Source organism: Mesoplodon bidens (genome assembly GCF_964165515.1).
Source record: "Mesoplodon bidens genome assembly, chromosome: 17".
NCBI lineage: Eukaryota > Metazoa > Chordata > Mammalia > Artiodactyla > Ziphiidae > Mesoplodon > Mesoplodon bidens.
Window position 1 is genome coordinate 21,126,651 of NC_138174.1, and position 20,223 is coordinate 21,146,873.

The following is a 20,223-nucleotide window of genomic DNA, read 5'->3' on the forward strand; positions in this document are numbered from 1 at the left end:
CCAGATAAATAAATCCTTGAAACCTATTACTACAGAGAGTGGCAGGTCTGACATGGAAGGAAAGCTAAAGGCACCGGGAATGTCTCGTGGCTCGTGTGAGGAAGCAGGTGGAAGGCCAGAAAGACTATTTATGGCCTCAGGTGTCCACCCAGCCAGGCACAGAGCAGGGTCATGAACAAAGTATACCAGAAATTCTAACACAGAGCATTATAACCCTGCTTGTAGAAATCCTCAAGACTTGGTGTCCTGCACACAGTAAGCGCCTATAAATATTTGTTACATACTTGCGAAACTGCTGCTGAATCCTCATCAGACTCAAGATCAGCTATGGTGATGAGAAGGTATATCCTTCTCCCAAGAGACAGTCTTGGTTAGAAAGGAGCTGTGTATAGAAATATGTACACATGGAGACACTATGTATAGAAACGTGGGTGAGGATAAACAGAGAGGGGCAAGTGCTATCAGTTGGAGTAGTTACTTCAAGTCACCTGGCCAGATGAAGAGGAGGGTTGGAAAGCTCCCCAAAGTGCAAAGTAGAGGGCTTCCCTGGTGGCGCAGTGGTTGAGAGTCCGCCTGCCGATGCAGGGGACACGGGTTCGTGCCCCGGTCCGGGAAGATCCCACATGCCGCGGAGCGGCTGGGCCCGTGAGTCATGGCCGCTGAGTCTGCGCGTCCGGAGCCTGTGCTCCGCAACGGGAGAGGCCACAGCAATGAGAGGCCCGCGTACCGCAAAAAAAAAAAAAAAAAAAGAAAAAAAGTGCAAAGTAGTGTTTGCACAGAGTTCCTTTCAGTGGACTCAGGTTTTGAAAGATCACATGCAGAGGTTAAAAAAGATGATTGTTACCTACGATAAAAGTAGGAAAATGTCTCGAACTTTGAGAAAAGTGTCAGGAGAGCTGAAGTCCAGGGTAAACGTATTCTTACCAAAAAGTAATAATAATAATACTGCAGGCAGCAACAAAAGAAGGGGGGCCCTTTAAAAATATGATTCGGGCAAAAAGTAGATCGGCACACAGAGCCACTGTTTAGTGCCTGTTGAGGCACGATTCAAAGAAAATCATGTTCTTCCATTGCTATTGAATTTTGACTTCTCTGTGAAAGAAGATGATCTTCAGATTGAAAGGGGTACAGCAAAGTTAGGCAAGAAATAGCAGACACCAAAGATTGGTGAGAAGATCAGAAAAGAATGGTAACTGCTGTGTCCTGACCGAGATAAAGTATACCCCAGAATATCTACAGAGAGAGAAGAGCTTAATGTTTATGGTTTTTGAAGAATTGGGGAAATGAGTCTGTGACCAACCTGGGGCAAATACTGAGAGCAAAATGACCACAAGGAACCAGCATAGGATCAATAAGAACAGATCAGGGCTTCCCTGGTGGCGCAGTGGTTGAGAGTCCGCCTGCCGATGCAGGGGACACGGGTTCGTGCCCCAGTCTGGGAAGATCCCACATGCCACGGAGCGGCTGGGCCTGTGAGCCATGGCCGCTGAGCCTGTGCTCCTCAACGGGAGAGGCCACAGCAATGAGAGGCCCGCGTACCGGGAAAAAAAAAAAAAAAAGAACAGATCAAGTAATACTGGCTTGTAGGTCACTTTTTGACAAGGTTATTAGATCAGGGAACTGTGGAATTTGAAGACCCGAATTCCAAAACACATTTGTTTTTCAAAGCCTTCATCATGTTCCTATGGACGACATAGACAAATACCAGGTAGATGCTAGTGCAAGACAATGGCATGATCGCTACTGAATAACCATCCAGAGATACTGTTTAAGGATCAGAGTCATCCCAATTTCCAGCCAGAAGCCACAGGGCTCTGTCCAGTCTGTATCCACAGACTCGGATACAGACGTAGGAGGAATATTTATATCTGTACATGACTGGCAGCTGTTGGGTGATGACAATAATGTGATCAGATTCTAAAAGATCTTGACAGGCAGAAACACTGGATCGGGACTGGCTAGATAAAACAGAATGGTAATTTAGGTTAGACCCTGCTCTTAGGCCCACAAAAACAGGATGGAGAAGGACAAGGGGGGGAATGCCCTGTCTGTTGTAGATGATTTACTCAACCACAGGCTCAGTCAGTCAATGGTAGGACTGGTGTGACTGCCAGACTAGTTAATATAACCAAGAACAATTAAAAGGTTATGTAAAGGGAGACGGGTCCTGCTCTAGCCTGCACTGCAGAAGCAACCTTGGGGCCGCTGTTCACTTTGAGGCATCCCACACTCCATGAGGGTTAGAGGCAGACTGGCCAGGGCTCAAGGAGAGGGCGGTGTTAGGCCAACCTGGAGACCACAAAGAACTGCTGAAGCAAATGAGGGCGTTAAGTCTGGAAGACACGTGACTCTGAGACAGGATAACTGCCTTCAAATACCTGATGACCTGACACACAAAACCGAGACCTGACCTCTCCATCTGCACGGAAGGGCTAGAACAGGGCCAGCTTGAGGAAAATTAGTTAAGAAATAGACACGATTCCCAACAGTCGGAGCCATTTATGGTAGGATGCGTGTCCTTAGAAGTTGGAGAGCTCCCTGGCTGTGGAGGGCTCGGGCTCAGCTGATGGGCTGGCAGCACCGATCCTGCCCAGGTGGGGAGGCTTCTCATCACAGACCGAGCTCCAATCCTGCCGCTCCCATGAGAGGGGAGGGGAGGGGCCCGCTCGCCTCTGCTTCCTTGCCATTAGGAATGGAGAGAGAGAGAGAGAGAGAGAGAGAGAGAGAGAGAGTGTGTGTGTGTGTGTGTGTGTGTGTGTGTGTACACCCACGCATGTGTTTGGGAGTAGGGAGGAGGACAGGTAGGGGTGAGGGAGCAAAAAGGAGCAGGGATCACAAAATTCTAGAAAATATAAATAAAACATGGGTAACCAAGAACTTTACAGAAGTCCTCAAAAACCACAGCAGCCTCTCGTGGCATAACCCAGTGCATCTGTACTCGCCAGCCCCCGTCATGCCCCTCTCTGGGAGCTCTTGACAACAGAACACCAGAGACGCCCACTTCCTACAGCGACAGGCATATGCCATTATGAGTCTACACGGCCTTGAAGCCACTTGGCTCTATGGTTCCCGCAACTCTTCCTCCTACAGAAGGAGGAATATCCCTAAGGTCTCCCCTCAATCCCAGACATCCTCTCTGTCCTGGGACCAGAGAAGAAGGCCACAGAGGGCCCACATTTCCCAGTCACTGTTCACTGCAGCCCCAGAGTAAGTCAGCAAAGCTAAGAGGAGGAGGCTGGCAGAGGGAGCACCCAATACACGCCAGCAGTGCCCTCCAACCCGTTTTCTCCTCTGTGGATCGGCCTTGGGTGCCAAGAAAGAACCTCAGACCCTAAGCGTCCAACATGAGCCCCCTGGAAAGTATAAGGTTGAAATTGTTAACGGCCACCCTCTTCTGTCTTTTCACAGTACCTTTAAAATCAAAATCTCAAACAGAGGAAGAATCAACAACGGTGCTAACCACCTTAAAGTCTGATTCACAAGGTATCATTTTAATTTTATAGTTTTACGATGATTTTAAATGACTCCCGGAAGCTACGAATCCATCCATGAGACGGGAAGAAGCGCAGAATTAGCACACCCTGAGCCAAAGAGAGTCCTCTTGACCATTTTAGATTACGGCAGCCTTCATTAAGGCCAGTGGCCAAGGCATTATTTCTAGAACTTGGTGTCAGGGGTCAAGGCTCAGGGAAGAACCTTGGCCAAAGGGTAAAATGCTTTTAATTTTGAATTAAAATTGAGTTTTGAAAGGGGAGGAAATAATATTTACCACTGGAGTTAGGAGGGGAAATAATGGATTATCCATACTCAGTTCATTCCATGACATTTACTGTGTATCTACTGATATTTATTGTACACCTACTGTGTACTGGGCAGTAGTTTGTCCATCTTCATATGGACAAAGCCATCCTACCCTCTCAGAACTTAAGCTCTAGTGGGAAAGATGAACTATGAACAGACGGAGGGGAATCAATGTGTGCTGAGCATAAGCTACAGGCCTCCAACTGCTGACCATCACGGAGCCTCTTACCCTACAATACGCAATCTCCACCCTGGTCTCCCCAGACATTTAGGGGTTAACAGTTCACCATGCCACATCCTATTCATCATTTTTCCTATTTGTTTTCAGCCTTTGTTCCCACTGAAGAACCGCAAAAGGCAGGAAATGGTGAGAGCCCCACATAACCTACCCAAAGATCCCTGCTCCCCGCAGAGCAGCCAGGGCAGGGGATGGCGCCCTGGGCGGGTGGATGCCTTGCTGGTCCAGCCGGTACCGAGTCCTAGAGAGGACCGAGGGACATGCTGGGCACACAGACCCTGAACCTGGATATGTTTCTCTGTCCTTAACTGAAGAAAGGAGCTAGAACGAGAAACAGAGAGAGGGTCTCGGGAGCGAGCCAGAATGACTTGGGAACGGCCCAGAAGTCCATCTCTCTACTCAAGCTCTGTATAGGGACGCCCGCATTTAAAGAGGGTCCAGTCGGGGCATTTGCTAGGTTCCCTGAAGTCTGGTCAGCAGGGCTTGACTGGGATGCATGGGCACCCCCAGACAGACTCATTCAATGGTAACTTGATAGGGAATGAATTAGAGCCCCTCAGATGGTACCCTTAAAGCCTGATTAAATTTTTATTAAGGAGGAGATAGCTGAATTCTATGAGGGGGAAGGACAGGGGAGAAGCCTTTTGGCGGCAGAATCCCAGCCTGCACACATCACTCCACAAAAGCCCCGCGATTAACCAGACCCATCCTATTAGAAACAACGTAGGGATGATGACCCGCTTGCTGTCTGTCAGCATGGGGGCGGGGGAGGAGGGGAGGATCAGGGTTACCTACACAGGTGGCTTATCAAACTCCTTCCAACTCTAGACTATAAAATTGTCTTCATCCTATTTCATTTCCGGGGTGGGGGGCGGAGGTAGGGGTAGAGAGGTGCTGCTCGGACTTTAATGTGCAGAGCGATCACCCGGGCATCTTGTTAAAATGCAGATTCTGATTCCGTGGATCTAAGACTGTGTTTCTCACAAGCCCCTGGCAGCAGCTCGGGCTGTTGATCCATGAAGCACACTGAGTGGCTTTAGAACAGATTACAGATTCGTGCCCATAGCAGCTGCCAGACCAGCCCATCATTTATCCGTGATTTAAGGACAACAAGGAATTCACTACGTGCAGGGTGGAGGAGGTGAAAACAGGACCGAGTTCCACCTGTGTGCTCTCAGAGCCCGCCCGGGGCTAGTCGCCTACTGCTTGTCCCCTCCCTTTCCTTGTTTATAACGTGGGGATCTGCCCTGCAGGGCAAATACACGGGACTCAAACATCTACCCCAATTCAGGAAGTATGCTTCCGGCACGAAAAAACGTGACAGGAGAGCCACTGATTGGATGGGGGAGAGGTTAGATCTGTTCTTCATCAGTCCGGCACAGGCACGCTCCACTGCAGGGAATGCTGTGTGCCCGGCGTTCGCTGCATTCGCGCTGGTCCCCTGAGCCACCCTGAAGATAAGCCTTATGGTCCCCATTACACAAAGGAGGGGGCCAGGGTGCGAGGGGACTGAGTGACCAGCTGGGAGGGGTCCGGGTCCTGGGTAACAGGGCTGCCACTAAGGAACCTGGCCTGACACCTGCCCGCTCCCCCAGTCCCCCCATAAAGCAACTTCAGGGGAAGATAATGATCTCACTAGAACAAAGGTAGAGGTTGACAGAAATCACCGAAGGGAAAGTTAATTAGGCATAAAGCTCTCCCTTCTCATGCTGCCCCAGTTGTGGCTGCGTTCCTGCGGATTTACCGGGCGCCTCTTGACACGCAGACGGTGCCTGCTGATGTAAAGTTAACGAGTGTGTGGGACCGAGCGCCCCTGAACGCCGCTGCTCTGTATTCACTCCCTCCTGCCAACTCCCCTTCTTCCTCTGACAAACACCTACTTCTTTTTTTCCCTCGAATTAACTATCTATTATTCAGTAAAGCTTACTAACCTACAGCACTCACAAATCATGGGGATTCACTAAGCTACCAGGACCAGAGCCGGACTCCTCCACGCTGGGCCGGCACATCCTCAGGGACCCTTACAGGGAGACTCTGCCACCCGGTCTCCCCAGACCCCTGTTCCACCAGTTCCTCCATTTCTCTCCAGTGACAACCAAATGGAGCTTCCCGAGGTTCTTGCCTGAATTCCCAAGGATTCTTGTGGGGTTATGCCAACAAGAAGTTTTAAAACTTCTCTAGGCCGCATCCCTGGCAGACAGTCTGGGGACACACAGTGTTTTGGAATGAGCGGAAAGGGCCTGGTGCCTTTGCCAGTTGTGAGCACCCCAGCGGGGTGGTGAGTGCCTGGCGGGTGGAACTGATGGGAAAGACCTGTCGGGGGACTCCCACCACACAGGGGCCACTGAAAGGAGGCAGGTTGCCACCAGGAACAAGCCAAGGCTGGGGTAGGAGGTCTGCAGGCAGAGGGCCCTGGGCCTGGTGTCAGTACAGGCAGATGCAGCTGAGCGGAGTTCTCCATCCCCCCCAGGGGCCCAAAGGAGTCAGTGTTTTCATGATTGAACCAAAGTTGGGAAGAAGTGCAAAAATAACGTGCGTGTACGGAGATCACTAAGAATGCCCCTTCTCTGCCCACCCCCCGAGGCCCAACAGGGACACACGTCACACAGAATCAGTCGGCCCAGTGCCAAGCCGGTGGATTTTCAGGGCTCTCGGGATGGCCCAGCGTGGAGCGGCTGGTGTCATCCTCAAGCTGAGACAAAGGCCACCGTAATTTCCCCGGGGGCCCAATTACTGTGTGGGAGCCCTTCCCCCCACCTCTGCCTCAGAAGCCACACCTTCCCGGGAGCAGAGACTCCAGGCCCAAGTTGTAATGACCAACTCCTCCATTTGGTCTGCACCCCGTTGACACTGGAGGTTTCCAGCCCTCTCCTGGCCCAGGGTCACCAGGCTGTGGCTGACCTTGAGAACAAAGGCATCTGCTATCTCTGAGAGATTTTTTTTTTTTTTTTTTTAGCTCACTGGCTTAGCGATTCACCTCTTAGGCTTTGATTAGCAATTACGAACCATGTGCAATTCTGGAAATGGGCAATTTTTGACAAAACTGACGGGCGCTAGGGATATTTCTCAGGATTTCCAAGAGAAAAATCACACTCAGAATAGATCTCTCTCGGAATAAAATCTAAATCCCTTCCCACGGCCTACGAGGTCCTGGGTGAGCTGGCCCTGCCCCTCCCCATCTCCCTCCTCTCCAGGCATACTGTGCCTCTTCCAGTTTGTCAGATATGTCAACATGCTCCCACTCTCTCTCACCTCAGGCCCTTTGCACCTCCTTTGCCCCCTGGCAGGGATGCTCTTCCCGAGCCATCTGCCTGCTCGCTCCCTTGCTTCATGCAGGACTCACTCAAATGTCACTTTGTCAGATGAACCTTCATTGGCCACCAGAAACACACACTCACTTTCTTAAGTCCGCCACTGAAACTGACCCTTTTATTCCAATTTTATTAATATCCCCAAGTCAAATTTTAAGTGATTTGATGAATTTATTTAAAGTCTTATTGATGACATATGCATTTTTATTTAAAAGCACAAGTGTAAATGCCATAAATCTATTTCTCTTTTTGTTTTTGTTTGTTTCTTGTTTTGGTTCCTTTTCCAAATGCCTCTCCTTTTGCTGTGACTTCCAAAACTGAAAGCCGAGGAGTTTGTCTCTAAAGAGAGCTTTTGGGATCGTATGTTAAGTGATCCCATTGGCACACTGGAAGCCGAAGACTTTGAAGCCAACGTAAGTTGAATAAAAACTGGAGAACACCTGGCTCTGAATGTCAGAGCAGAGTGGCCCAGGGCCAGCCAGACACTGCCTCTTGAGCCCTGGGATTCACAGCTTCACTACACTGTTAGCACAGCCGAAGTGAGCTTTTCTTAAAACAGGCCTAAGTGTAAATGACACACATTAAACCAAAGAGGGTCAGAAGAAAGCCAAGTATGGCACCACAAGGCCCTGCTTTCAGTAATATGAATAAAAAACCCTCAAGATTGATTTTGAAGGCAGCAAAGCTAAAAACAAATCATGTAAGCTACCTAGATACCTAGATATCAAGGCAAATCGTCCTTTGCAGAAACCCTATGTAAAAATGAAGTTGGGACTTCCCTGGTGGTACAGTGGTTAAGAATCCACCTGCCCATACAGGGGACACGGATTCGAGCCCTGGTCCCAGAAGATTCCACGTGCCGCGGAGCAACTAAGCCCGTGAGCCACAACTACTGAGCCCACAAGCCACAACCACTGAGCCCGCATGCCTAGAGCCCATGCTCCACAACAAGAGAAGCCACCACAATGAGAAGCCCGCGCACCGCAACTAGAGAAAGCCCACACGCAGCAGCGAAGACCCAACACAGCCACAAAAAAAAAAAAAAAAAAAAAAAAGTAAAGTTGGATTCTGGAACGGTGGACTAAATGTAATTTTCCCACTAAGTACAGCTTAAAACCCTATACATTACATATAAAACAAACGCAAGAAGCTTCTAAAAGACGGAGAGAAGAAGGCAGACTGGCTAGGGACCTTGGGACCCAAGGAACGACACGGCGGTGAGTTTCCTGCGTTTTCTTTTTGCTTCATTTACCCCTGACTGGGTGCTGGAAAAGAAAGCGACCAGAAACCCCAACAAGCACAAACAAAAGCCCCAAGAAAAGTCCGCTGTCTCCACCTAAAGGACCAGGCCTGGGGCAGCCCAGCAGGACAGAAACTTTGGACAACAGCATCTGCAGTGCAAACACCGCAACAAAGAGCAGCGGAGCATCTCCCCCAAATCTGTGTCCTGCTCCCACACTCCTCAGAGGGGCACAGAACCAGCCCCGGAAGTTTAATGGCTGTCCTTTCCCAGCTGTATCCAATAACCAGAGACACCATGGGAAGTCCCAGTTGTCTGATTAAGCCTCACATCTACAGCACGTTGCATTGCCTTTACTGCACAATTTTTTTTTTTTTTTTTTTTTTTTTTGCAGTACGCGGGCCTCTCACTGTTGTGGCCTCTCCCGTTGCGGAGCACAGGCTCCGGACGCGCAGGCTCAGCGGCCATGGCTCACGGGCCCAGCCGCTCCGCGGCATGTGGGATCCTCCCGGACCGGGGCACGAACCCGTGTCCCCTGCATCGGCAGGCAGACTCTCAACCACTGCGCCACCAGGGAAGCCCTACTGCACAATTTTTTTGCCTGCCTGTACAGGCTTGTGGCTCTAATTTCCTGTGTCAACTTACCTCTAAGACTTCCAACGCATGCTGATTCAGGTTATACATCCTTTCCCCTACAACTAACAAACTTTCTCAGGACTGTAGGTATTAACTACAATCACAAGAGTGAAATCTTGTGTCCCTGGAACTCAAGATTAAGCAGATACATTTTTCTAAACTTACAAAAGAAAAGGAGCGGGGCGGGGGGAACCCTAGGCATTTATACAGTTTTTGCTTTTATTTTAATTGGAAAACTTTTCTGGTCTCAGCTCCTATTTAGCCCTAAATTCCTTACTTTCCAGACATGCTCCTATACACATTATATTAATAAGAACTGCTTTTCAAATATTGAAATACCATGTCAAAGGGAGGAAAAAAGATTACTTGAACTTTGATTCACCGCACTGGATTTACTAAGACAGGAAAGTAAGCTCAGGCATTTTAGAAAGATTTTTCAGCAAGAGTTGAAATGGACAGGAATTGTTTTAATTAGACACTTAAATTATTCGGAAACCTTCCGCGCGCCTGTCAATTGAGGTTCCGCTGTGTCTGGCGGAGCTGCAGCCACAGGCAGAGGGAACATCTCCCACGGAGCTGTGCAAGGTTCTGGATGACACCAGACGCTGGGAGGGTTCTGTGTGACAGGCAGCCTGTGCAGGGGAGCCCCGGTCACAAGCACCATTCCTTGCCATCTCAGGGGCTTTGCCATCTCAGGGGCTTTGCCCAGGTGACAAAGTAAGGCAAAGAGTTGGGGGATACTTTCCCCCTTGCTATCTATACCATTCTGCTTCCAAGGATCGGATGCTTAGGAGGATAATGAGGCAGCCCCCGCGGCCCAGCTAGTGGCAATCTGCAGATAGGCAGCTGTCCAGCTTGGGAAGCACTGCTTCTCTAAGCAATGCCATAGGCGGCAGATGTGGACAAGCGGGGCCAGAGGGCAGGACAGAAGGACTGGAGTCAATGCCACATGGCACCTGCAGCTGGGAGGGGGACACCACAAGCCACTGGGAGAGGCAGCTGAGGCCCTTGGATTCGGATGGGGCCATCACCCTAGACTTTGGTTATTCTGACAATTCAATCTCTTGGCTGCTTTGAGTTCCCTATACATGTCTGAATTGTTTGTAGGATACACGCGTGCATCACACACCTGCTGTGCAAACTCTCTTGGTTGGAAAAACCAGAGACTCACCCAGGAGCAGTCACAGGGCATGGGAGAAGTCATCACTTGGGGGCCCAATACCCCTACCATGACCATGAGGATCGCTCTCCAGAGGCTGGGGAAGCAAACGGGATGAGCCTCCTAGGAGGGCGCATGTGCCGGAGCGGGGTAGCACAGCCTGGTTGGGACGAGAACTTCGACCAGGCCCCGCCAGCGGGTCTGCTGTCTGATGGACCATAGCGGGAGCCACATCTTCTGGTGAACAAATCATGGAATCCAAAGGGGCTGGTGAGAGACCACTGGCCTGGGCAAGCAGGCCACCACTCCACCTCAAGGGAGGGACGGTCAACAATGAAGAACTCAGAGGCAGGGGTAGCCGCACCAGAGCCTTAACCTCAGCCTGCCCTGAAGCACTGACTCATTCCCGTATGAAAAGATAAAATGAAGCCTATTAAAAATTTGAAGAGGGCTTCCCTGGTGGCGCAGTGGTTGAGAGTCCGCCTGCCGATGCAGGGGACACAGGTTCGTGCCCTGGTCCGGGAAGATCCCACATGCCGCGGAGCGGCTGGGCCCGTGAGCCATGGCCGCTGGGCCTGCGCGTCCGGAACCTGTGCTCCGCAACGGGAGAGGCCACAGCAGTGAGAGGCCCGCGCACCGCAAAAAAAAAAAAAAAAAATTTGAAGAGTTTATTTGAGCCTGTGTGGATTCAAATTAGGCAGCACCAAACCGGAAGTGGTTAAGAGCCCTCCACCAACAGGAGCTGGGGAGAGACTTACAGGGAAAATGCAGAAGCAAAACAAGGAAGTTACTGATTGGCCGTAGCTTAAAGCCTAGTTGGCTGCTTGTGATTGGTTGTCCTCGGGTTTTGATTTCCTAACCTTGAGGCATTTATGGCCTTAGGCTTTGGTTTGCTTACTTAGGGCACCACGGCCTTACAGCCTCCTCAGTCTGATGGCCTCCGTGTTTCATTAACTGAACATCAGCAATGCGGAAAGGAGCTCGCCGAGGCTGTGAGTCAGACGAGGCAGACCCGAGACACCCCAGCTTTTCCCCAACCTAGAAAACCCAGCCAATCACGAGCTCCATTCTTGTATCTGCCCCAGGTCATATGCAACTTCGGATCTGTGGGTCTTCCACTTACGATAGAAGGCTTGTAAGTGAATGGCAGACTGCACATTGTCAGACGCAGAACAACCACCATAACAACCTCAACCTGTAGGTGAGCAGGGCCACATGACAGACCCATGGTTCTCCTGGACAGCAAGTCAAACTTCACCTTCTACCAAAAGGGACCCAAAAGAAGAGACTCTTGTGAGGACCCACCTATGGGTCAGTCCTGGTTAGCAGCATGGACTTGGGATAGAATGATCAAATTGACAAAATAAAAAAGGAGCTTGCAATGTCATTACTTTGGAAGAATCTTTAAAGGTAGAATCATCCTCTACAAGAACGTGCTAGTTGCTGCCCTGCTTTCCTGAAGACTGTTATCCTTCACAATGAATAAATAACCAACCACGGAGAGCTTGGCCATTCCTGGAACTCAAAAAGGCTGTTATGCTCTTAAGGCATGGAAGCACTTTTACGTTCTAGAGCCATCTCTACATTTGGAAGAAGAGGGTAATTTTATGCTCTCAAACGATTTCTTGGTATGCTACTATTTTAAAAAAATTCTTGAGGGAATTGGAGAATGAGAAGAAGGTGTGACCGTAACGGAAACAGGCTTTGGAACAAATCTTGCTAGCCACCCTACTGTTCCCACTGCTTGTCTTTTTCGAATAACATGTTGCAATCTCCTCTGGCAGCTTAGAGAGTCAGAAAAGTGATCATTAACTTACTGTTAATTCCCATTTTCTGGCTATTTCATTCTGTGGTCCTTTTGCAGGTTGTGACCAGCTCCTATCAGTCAGTGTTCAGGACCATGCTCAAAGAAATGGCAGCTCGCAATGAACTGGAGGAGGATCTTAACATTCCCCTGACTGGTCATCTGGAGAGTGAGACCAGAACGAAACTGGGAACTCTGTAAGTGACTGGAGAGATGGAGCTATCGGTCAGTGGGTGCAGGTAGGCCAGTGGTAGCAGCAGGGATAAATTGGGTCATCAGAGAATAGAGGAAGGCCAGGGTTGGACAGGTCCCCTGAGTCAAAGAGCAGGCACAAGCCAGGCACAAGGACAAGGGTAAGATTAGGGGTCATGGGGACAGGATAATCCAGCTGCCTGCCAAAACTCAAGAGCAAAGAAATCTATGAGCAGGGGATGTGCAGGATAGGATCAAAGATGGGCAGTGACAGAGGTTGGAGATCCAGGGCAGGAAAAGTCTTGAAGGGACCGTGAACTGTACGAAAGTCTGGGAAGCAAGACTCAGACCCCTGGGCCTTTGAAGTGAGGGGACAATGGAGGATCAAGATCACGCTCCCTGAGGGGGAAAAGCCCTGAGCTTCACTGCCCTGGCATTCATGGCAAGAGCCCCTACTGGGAAAGGGGAATGATGAGTTTATTGCAGACTGCTGCTGGCACCAAATCTTTCTAGTTAGCATGACTCCAGGTCTCAAAATGTTCCAGAACCGCATTTGTACATCCAGACTGGGGTACATGGAAGCCTGGACTTTCACTTATCCAGCTGTCAGAAACCCTGGTGAACAAGGTACATGGTCAGACATGCAGTGGGTCTATGGCAGACTCTCCAGCAATGGCACCAGGGAAGAGGCTGTGAGGATGGGGTGCCCTGCATAACCTCCTCGGGGAATGGAGACTCTCACAAAAATCAGGGAGAGATTGACTGCCAGCAACTTCTGCTCTGGGCTCAGTAGAGTCCTAGGGCCAGACACCCCTAAGGCTTCTCTAGGAAAAGGGAAGGCAGAATATACAATGCAAAACACGAAGAACGTCCAAGCTTTCAGATCCTTATACAGCAGCAAAAAACAAATCCCAAGTAACACCCCTGTAAGTTACCCTCTCTCATAGGTTACATTTTCTCCCCTTCTGGCCCATTTAAGCCTATAACCGAGGCTCATTCTAACCTAATTGCACTCAATGAATATTTCATGAGCACCTCCTGTGTGCTGATCCGTACCCAGTCTCTACCACTGAGCTAGCTAGTAAGGATTCCACTAGCTTGCAAAGGTGGGCAAAGAGCCAAGGGAGGAAACTTCCCCAAAGGGCCCTGGATGCCTCTGGCTGGATCCCCTCACTGGAATTTAACTCCTGTATACACGTGGCATCTTGCTCTCAGCCACCGGACAGGCTTCACCCCACCCCCTCCTCGGTCCTTACTCTTTCACAGGTGATGGTAGGCAAGGTAACTGCTTCCATTCCATTCAAAGTGCTTGCAAATAAATAACACTTGGTACAAATGGGCCACGAAGAGCTCATTCTCCAGCTCCGCAACTGATCCTAAAGTACAAAGAGCAAACCTGTATTTTCCGCCAGACAAGACAGTCCAGCCCTTTCCAGCAAAGGGTATGTGCTGCCTAAGGTTGCCTGGGGTTAAATTATTATGCTCTCTTCAAGGACTCTGAACTGAGAACTTAAAATCTGTCTCGTCAAAGGCCTTCTTCTCTGATCCAATTAAGCCTGGGAAGCTCACTCCTTCTGGCAGATTCCCTTCCAAAAGGGCTCTGATCTGAGAATCAGGAAAGGCAGCTGCCTCTGGAGACCACCTTTATTTGGAAGTAAAACAGTCCAAGCCACTTTAATGCCAGGATGACTCCCTTTGTATATTGACATGAGAGGGGGGTTGAGGGCTTGATCATTTTGAAGAGCTGTGCCTTAATGAGGCCTTCATTTTTGAGTGAGTTTATTTGAAATTTTCCTACTAAATGCAAAGGGGTTTCAGGTGGCTCTGTCCAGTTGGCAGACAATGCTGTTTCTCTAAGCTATTTCCAAATAGCCTTCGCTGAAATAGGCACAAGCCGCAGAGAAAGCAAGCTGCACGAGCTTAACTCACAGAGCCAGCCGTGCATTTGGACCTCCCAGCCCTGGCCTCGCTCCCAGGAGGACCCCCACTGAATTCATTTGGAAAGGCCTGGGGGTCAGCCCAGGTGCCCAAGTCGAAGGCCAGTTAGAGGCCAGGAGGGACACACAACACCATGTGCTGGCCCTTTATTCCTGAGTACAGACTGGAAGAAAGCTGGGTCCAAAAGCAGAGCCAGCCAGTCAGCCCCCCACCTATGAAAAGGCTGAGCAGGCCCTAGCACTGTCTACTGTGCAGCATGACATGGAAACATGAATTCAGTCTCAGCTTCTAAAGATGAGTCACATTCCTTTTAGGCTGAAGAAAAATTTTGGAAAATATAAGGACACAATCCTCTGGATTATGAAGAAACGTGAAAGTAAGAACCCTCTCCCACCTTCCACCCCGTTGCCCGGCTCTCCCGGGTGCGTCTCGCTGTCTCCCACCTTCTGCCGTGTCCGTAACGGAGAGAGAAATGCTTGTTTCCTCACCTGAGCATCTACCAGGCTAGTACGGTCTCAGCTGCTGGGGATAAAACACAGAGCAAGCCAGACAAAGGATAAACCTCGAGGGGTTCATCCTTTGATTATGCTGGGGGTGAGAGGGAGGGCAGGAGGTGAAGACAGCCAAGAAATCAGGGAATTTGCACATAAAACGGTTAATGGTACCATCGGAAGGGGATACTATGGGACCACACAAGAAGGGATCTGACCTAGATTTGCCTGGTTGGGGGGTGTCCAAGAAGTCATTAACACAAAGTTTAAGAAAGAGCCCCTTGCGCTTCCCTGGTGGCGCAGTGGTTGGGGGTCCACCTGCTGATGCAGGGGACACGGGTTCGTGCCCCGGTCTGGGAAGATCCCACATGCCGCGGAGCGGCTGGGCCCGTGAGCCATGGCCGCTGGGCCTGCACGTCCGGAGCCTGTGCTCTGCAACGGGAGAGGCCACAACAGTGAGAGGCCTGTGAACCGCAAAAAAAAAAAAAAAAAAAAAAAGAGCCCCTTTACCAGATACTGAAGGCATTTGAGGTCCAGCTGTTAAGATGTGCCAATCATGGAGGTTGCCAGTTTTTTTTGGGTCTAATCAAAACAAGTTTGAGCCAAGAGCCTAAGCCATCAGGCTACTTAATTCAGAAACTCAAAACCACCATATGGAACATCTTTCAGACAACCAGATCCAACTAACGTAGAAACAGCAGCAATACCCACGGCAGACACACCTAATCAATCATGGTGCTTTTTCTTGCTGAGCCAGGACACAGCCCCAGATTCCCTCTCAAGGAAGAGCTCCTGTCCCCATACCAGTGTAGGCCCCTGACCTAACTCCTATGGAATAACTGCTGCGGGCCAGTTATCGGATTCAAATTAATCTTCAAAACCATGTGAAGTTGGGTAAAGAAACTTAGGCCAAGAGAATAAGTGACATCCCTGAGATCACCCAGCCATCGTGTGGGCGTGAACCACACTCAGGCCCAAGACCCCTCAGGTCAGACCCAGGGCTCATCCCCATGACATGTTCAATGAGCAACAAAAGGCAAGCGTGTCTGGGGAAGTAAAGGGCCTTTTAAGCCTGAGTCTCATGTCCCCACTGGAGTTAGAAGGCAGGCAGAAGAAGGAATTACCACCTTCAGTTTCTAGAGAGGGCAGGCCTGCCTCCCACCAAGACTCACACAGTGGGGAACCCCCAACAAGGAGGGGGTTTCAGATGTTCAACAGCCAGAAACACAACAAATGCCTGTTGTTATGTTATTTCTGTTCCCTTCGGGCCAAAGACACCTGTGTCTTTCATTCCTTGGCAAGGCATACAGTAGGCACTCAATAAGTGTTTTTTCAATGGATGCAGGTATGCATGAGTTTTTGCTCCTTTTGGGAAATGAAGGCCTTTCAGGATACTCTACGTACGTCACATGCCCCGGGTAGGACTTCTAACTGGAGAGTGAAATTTGACATGACCGGATTCCCCATTTGTGCCTCACCATCACCCCTGCCCACTCCCTGCTCCTCTGAACACCTGAGGCCTACAAGGTTTGAGCTTTTTATGCAGAAAAGCAACACATTTCTAATTGATAAGAGGCATCCCCTCCGCGTTCAGGTTGTAGCCAGTCCCAAAGAAATCCCCCAGCCTCCTCTGAGATACAAAGTCATTTACTTCCAGGATCCAGACCACTATCTGACAGCCCAGGCACACAGCCCCACGTCTCTGAACTCTCCGACTTCCAAGCCAAGGCTGGCATCACAGACACATGACCTGCAGGCACACAGGTCCTCACACTTAGGGCCCTGTGCTTGCTTTTAATACTCTGCTGTCGTTGTCTTGAAATCCTTAACAACTTCAGAACAAGGATCCCTGCATTTTCATCTTGCACGGAGACCCTCAGAGTATGTAGCCTCTCCTACTCAGAGACAGCTCGCCTGGTGAAAAGAAGTGGGCGACCACTACACAGCTCGTGTCCTGAGCCACCAGAATCCAAAGCTCCCCGTGTGGAGGACACAGGTCTGTTGCCCTTCTGTGGGGCAGCGGGCTCCGTGCAGCATCATTTCAGAGTAACCTGATGGGTCTCTGCAGGCAGCATGATCCCACTTTAAGAAAACGGAGGCTCAGAAAGGCAGCCTAAAGCCTCCCCGCTAATAAAGACAGAGCTGGATAAACAGCACAAACCAGAAAATCCAAGACTTGAGCATTCTGACAGGAGAAAAACATGAGCACATCCATGTCCTCTTTTATCATTACAGTTCAGAAATGCTTTATATTAATTTCTAATTGATACTCAGGAACAGCAGCTGGGCTCACATCAGCTTCTTCCCCTGGACAACTCATTCCCACTCTGGAAGCAAGCACTGGAGGAGGACTCCTCGGAGAGGAGACTGGGGCCCGCTTCCACGCTTCTCACAAAGGTCTTTTATTGACTCTGCCCCTGCTCACCTCTCTCTCACTTTCCTGAGGAAAAGCTCCCCCTGTGAGCTCTAATGAGCGGCCCCTTTAGTTCCTCAGGTGCGCACCGGTGTGGTTCTCCTTCCCCACCCCCACCTCCCCATCCTCACTGACACCACCTCAGACACCTTCATCTCCCTAGTGTCCCTGAATCCCAGCCTCTCCTTTCTCAGTCCTTTCTTCATATTGTTTCCAGCGAAATCTTTTAAAAACTCTTCACTGGCCCTCCATGGCCTCCAGGAAAATCACACATTCCTCATGTGGCTTAGAAGGCCCTCACTTTTTCCTCTCCAGACACACTGGCTTTTTGGTTATTCATCAGGGCCAGGCATCCCTGCCACCGGGCCTTTGGACGTGCTGTCCTCTGCCTAGAGCACTCTTCATTCCAATATCCTTGTGATTTGCTCCCTCACTTTATTCAGGTCTCTGCTTAAATGTCGCCTTCTCAGAAACAGTTTCCTTGGCTACCCTTTACAAACCAGTGCACACGCTTGCACGCGCACCACACACACACATCATTTTCCATCCTTCTCACTTGCTTAATGTTTCTTCAGGGCACTCCTAGCCACTGGCACGTGAAGTTTTTATCTATTCACTTGTTTAACACCATCTCCCCTACTAGAACAGGCAGCAGGGAATGTGGCATCCCCGATACCTAGGACAGTTTCTGGCACACGAGTACACAACAGATATTTACTTAGTGAGTGAATAAAGGAATGCTCTAGCCCTGCCTGCCTCTCCTGAGTCGCCTGTCATCACTAGGCCGGTCCCAGATTAGCTTTCAACCATGTCATGCTTACGCTAGGAATTCTGCCTGGCATACTAGAGAAAACTTCCACCAGGAGTGTCCTCGACCGCCAGGCCTGGATACGGTCCCTGTGAGCTCTCGTGGCACCCTCTGTGTTAGTTCGCAACCTCGGGGTTCCCCGGGTGAAATTCGAAATTAGCCCCCGTAAGCATAGGGCAAGGAGAGACCAAAGAAAGAAGCAGCCCGCTCCAGACTGGCAGGTGGCAGGTTTAACAAGCAAGAGAACTTAACATGGCGACGCTTGTCTTGGACGGCGCAAGCCTTGCAGATTTCCACCCCCGCCGACGAGAACCTTAAAGTTTAGATGGAGGCCTTACCTGGCTTCAGGCACGTATCCCTCCAGATGGGCTCAACAGCACACTGCTCGCAAAGCTGCGTCGTTGAAACGGGCTCGCACTGTGGGGCCCATGGGCAGAACGTACATTCCAAGGACGGGGAGGGGGTGGGGAGCCTTCCATTGCCCCGGCCAGCTTGCTGGTCAAGAGACGGTCACATTCTCTCCGAGACCTCCTCCAACACTGTGTTGGCCCCAGTGGTGGGACAACCAACCTCTCTTAACTGACCTCCCGCAAACCTAGTTGCCGAGGGAACCGGGCCCTCTTCCGGGGAAGAGCGTCCTGGCTGATACCGGCCGCGCCGGAAGCTCCTCCTACCGCTGCGCCCCCTGGTGGTCGGACACCCGCCAAGGGTCCCTGGGAGCGGGGATGGTTCTCCGGTGGTCCTTACGGGTTTACTCCCCAAATTCAATTGTTATAAAAATGGACCAAAATGAAGATAAAAAGAAACTTGCTGTTGCTGTGAACACTAAGTGCAATGCTTTTGAGATGACTCAATAAGAAAATAGCTTTTAAAAAAACTGCTTTGAACAAGATGTGGACCAAACATACACAGAAGCTTGGGGCATATACAGAAATTTTTTTTAAGTCTACAGTTCTGCACTCAGACTCTGTAGAAATTGCCAAAACTGAAAGTTATAGATAATAAATTATGAATGGGGTTTAAGCAAAAATGACCACAGAGCCTTGCACTTAAAAATGATATGTTAGTACACATTTCTGTTTTAAGTTAAAACAAGCATGTTTAAGGCACGTTTCTTTTTTTAATGATTCCCCACTTTAGCCTATTTTTCTCCCATTAACAGAATCAGCAGCCACACTTGTTACTGGCATGTGGCTGGTGTGTCACCCCTCACATCCCCAAGTCTGGACCGGGTGGTCTTCACCGTGGTGTCTGGCATCTGGCACTAAGCTGGCCCATCATAGGCCCCTAATAAATGTCTGCTGAATGAATGAATGAAAAAAATAAGAGAGCTTGGGGGAATATGGCCAATATCCCAAATCCTCAAGCTCTCTTTGGTGGCCTAAGAGAAACAGATCTAAGTTTTCTTTCTCTTTTCTACCAAAGACTTATTTAACCAAAGGGCTACAGAGACTACTTTGACATTCCACTTATGTGATCTACCACCACAAGATGAGGAGTCTGAGAAAGGAGTCAAACAATCTCATCATCTTGTTCGCCGTAAGAAGACGTTAGAAATACACACAGACTGGATAAAGAGCAAGATTAAGGTAAGTGTGGCAGCTGGCGTTTGCACTTTGCACAGGGCTTTTTTTTTTTTTTGCCCAGGTAAGACATATACACACACCATCAGGGAGCTGTCAGGACCAATACACAACATGAATACAAACAAGAAAAATATGCCCCATGTATAGAGGCAACCTGATGTATGGGTTATCACAGACTGACTAGAACTTGTACTAGGGGTCGTTGAGACTCTTCTCCTTGTAGGGCCTACGTTAAGCAATTCGGTGGGGTTGGGAGTAAAGGAAAGGAAATATATATTATAATATACAGGTCCCTCCCCTAACAAATTTAAAATCTATATCGAAAAGCAATCACATAGGGTCTTGCCTGGTGGTGCAGTGGTTAAGAATCTGCCTGCCAATGCAGGAGTCACAGGTTTGAGCCCTGGTCTGGGAAGATCCCACATGCCGCGGAGCAACTAAGCCTGTGTCCTTGCGTGCCACAACTACTGAAGCCCAGTGCCTAGAGCCCCATTCCCCACCCTGTCCTGCCCTGGAGCTTTTGTTCCTGGAGCATCTGTCTCCTAACCAATTTTAAATGTCCTCCCTGCAGCCAGGGGGAAGGTTCTCCCCCAAGATCTCTAAGCA

At 49.8% G+C, this 20,223-nt stretch overlaps 1 protein-coding gene across 1 annotated transcript in view; it reads left to right on the plus strand.

The window, feature by feature from the left end:
* Window positions 1-20,223, plus strand: part of ERICH6B (glutamate rich 6B) — a 44,241-nt gene that overhangs the window by 13,171 nt on the left and 10,847 nt on the right. The window contains exons 4-7 of the mRNA XM_081214695.1: window positions 5,758-5,819; window positions 12,175-12,386; window positions 14,634-14,776; window positions 18,152-18,207. Of these exons, the coding sequence (XP_081070821.1) occupies window positions 5,758-5,819; window positions 12,175-12,386; window positions 14,634-14,776; window positions 18,152-18,207 (473 nt within the window). The remainder of the gene's footprint in view (window positions 1-5,757; window positions 5,820-12,174; window positions 12,387-14,633; window positions 14,777-18,151; window positions 18,208-20,223) is intronic.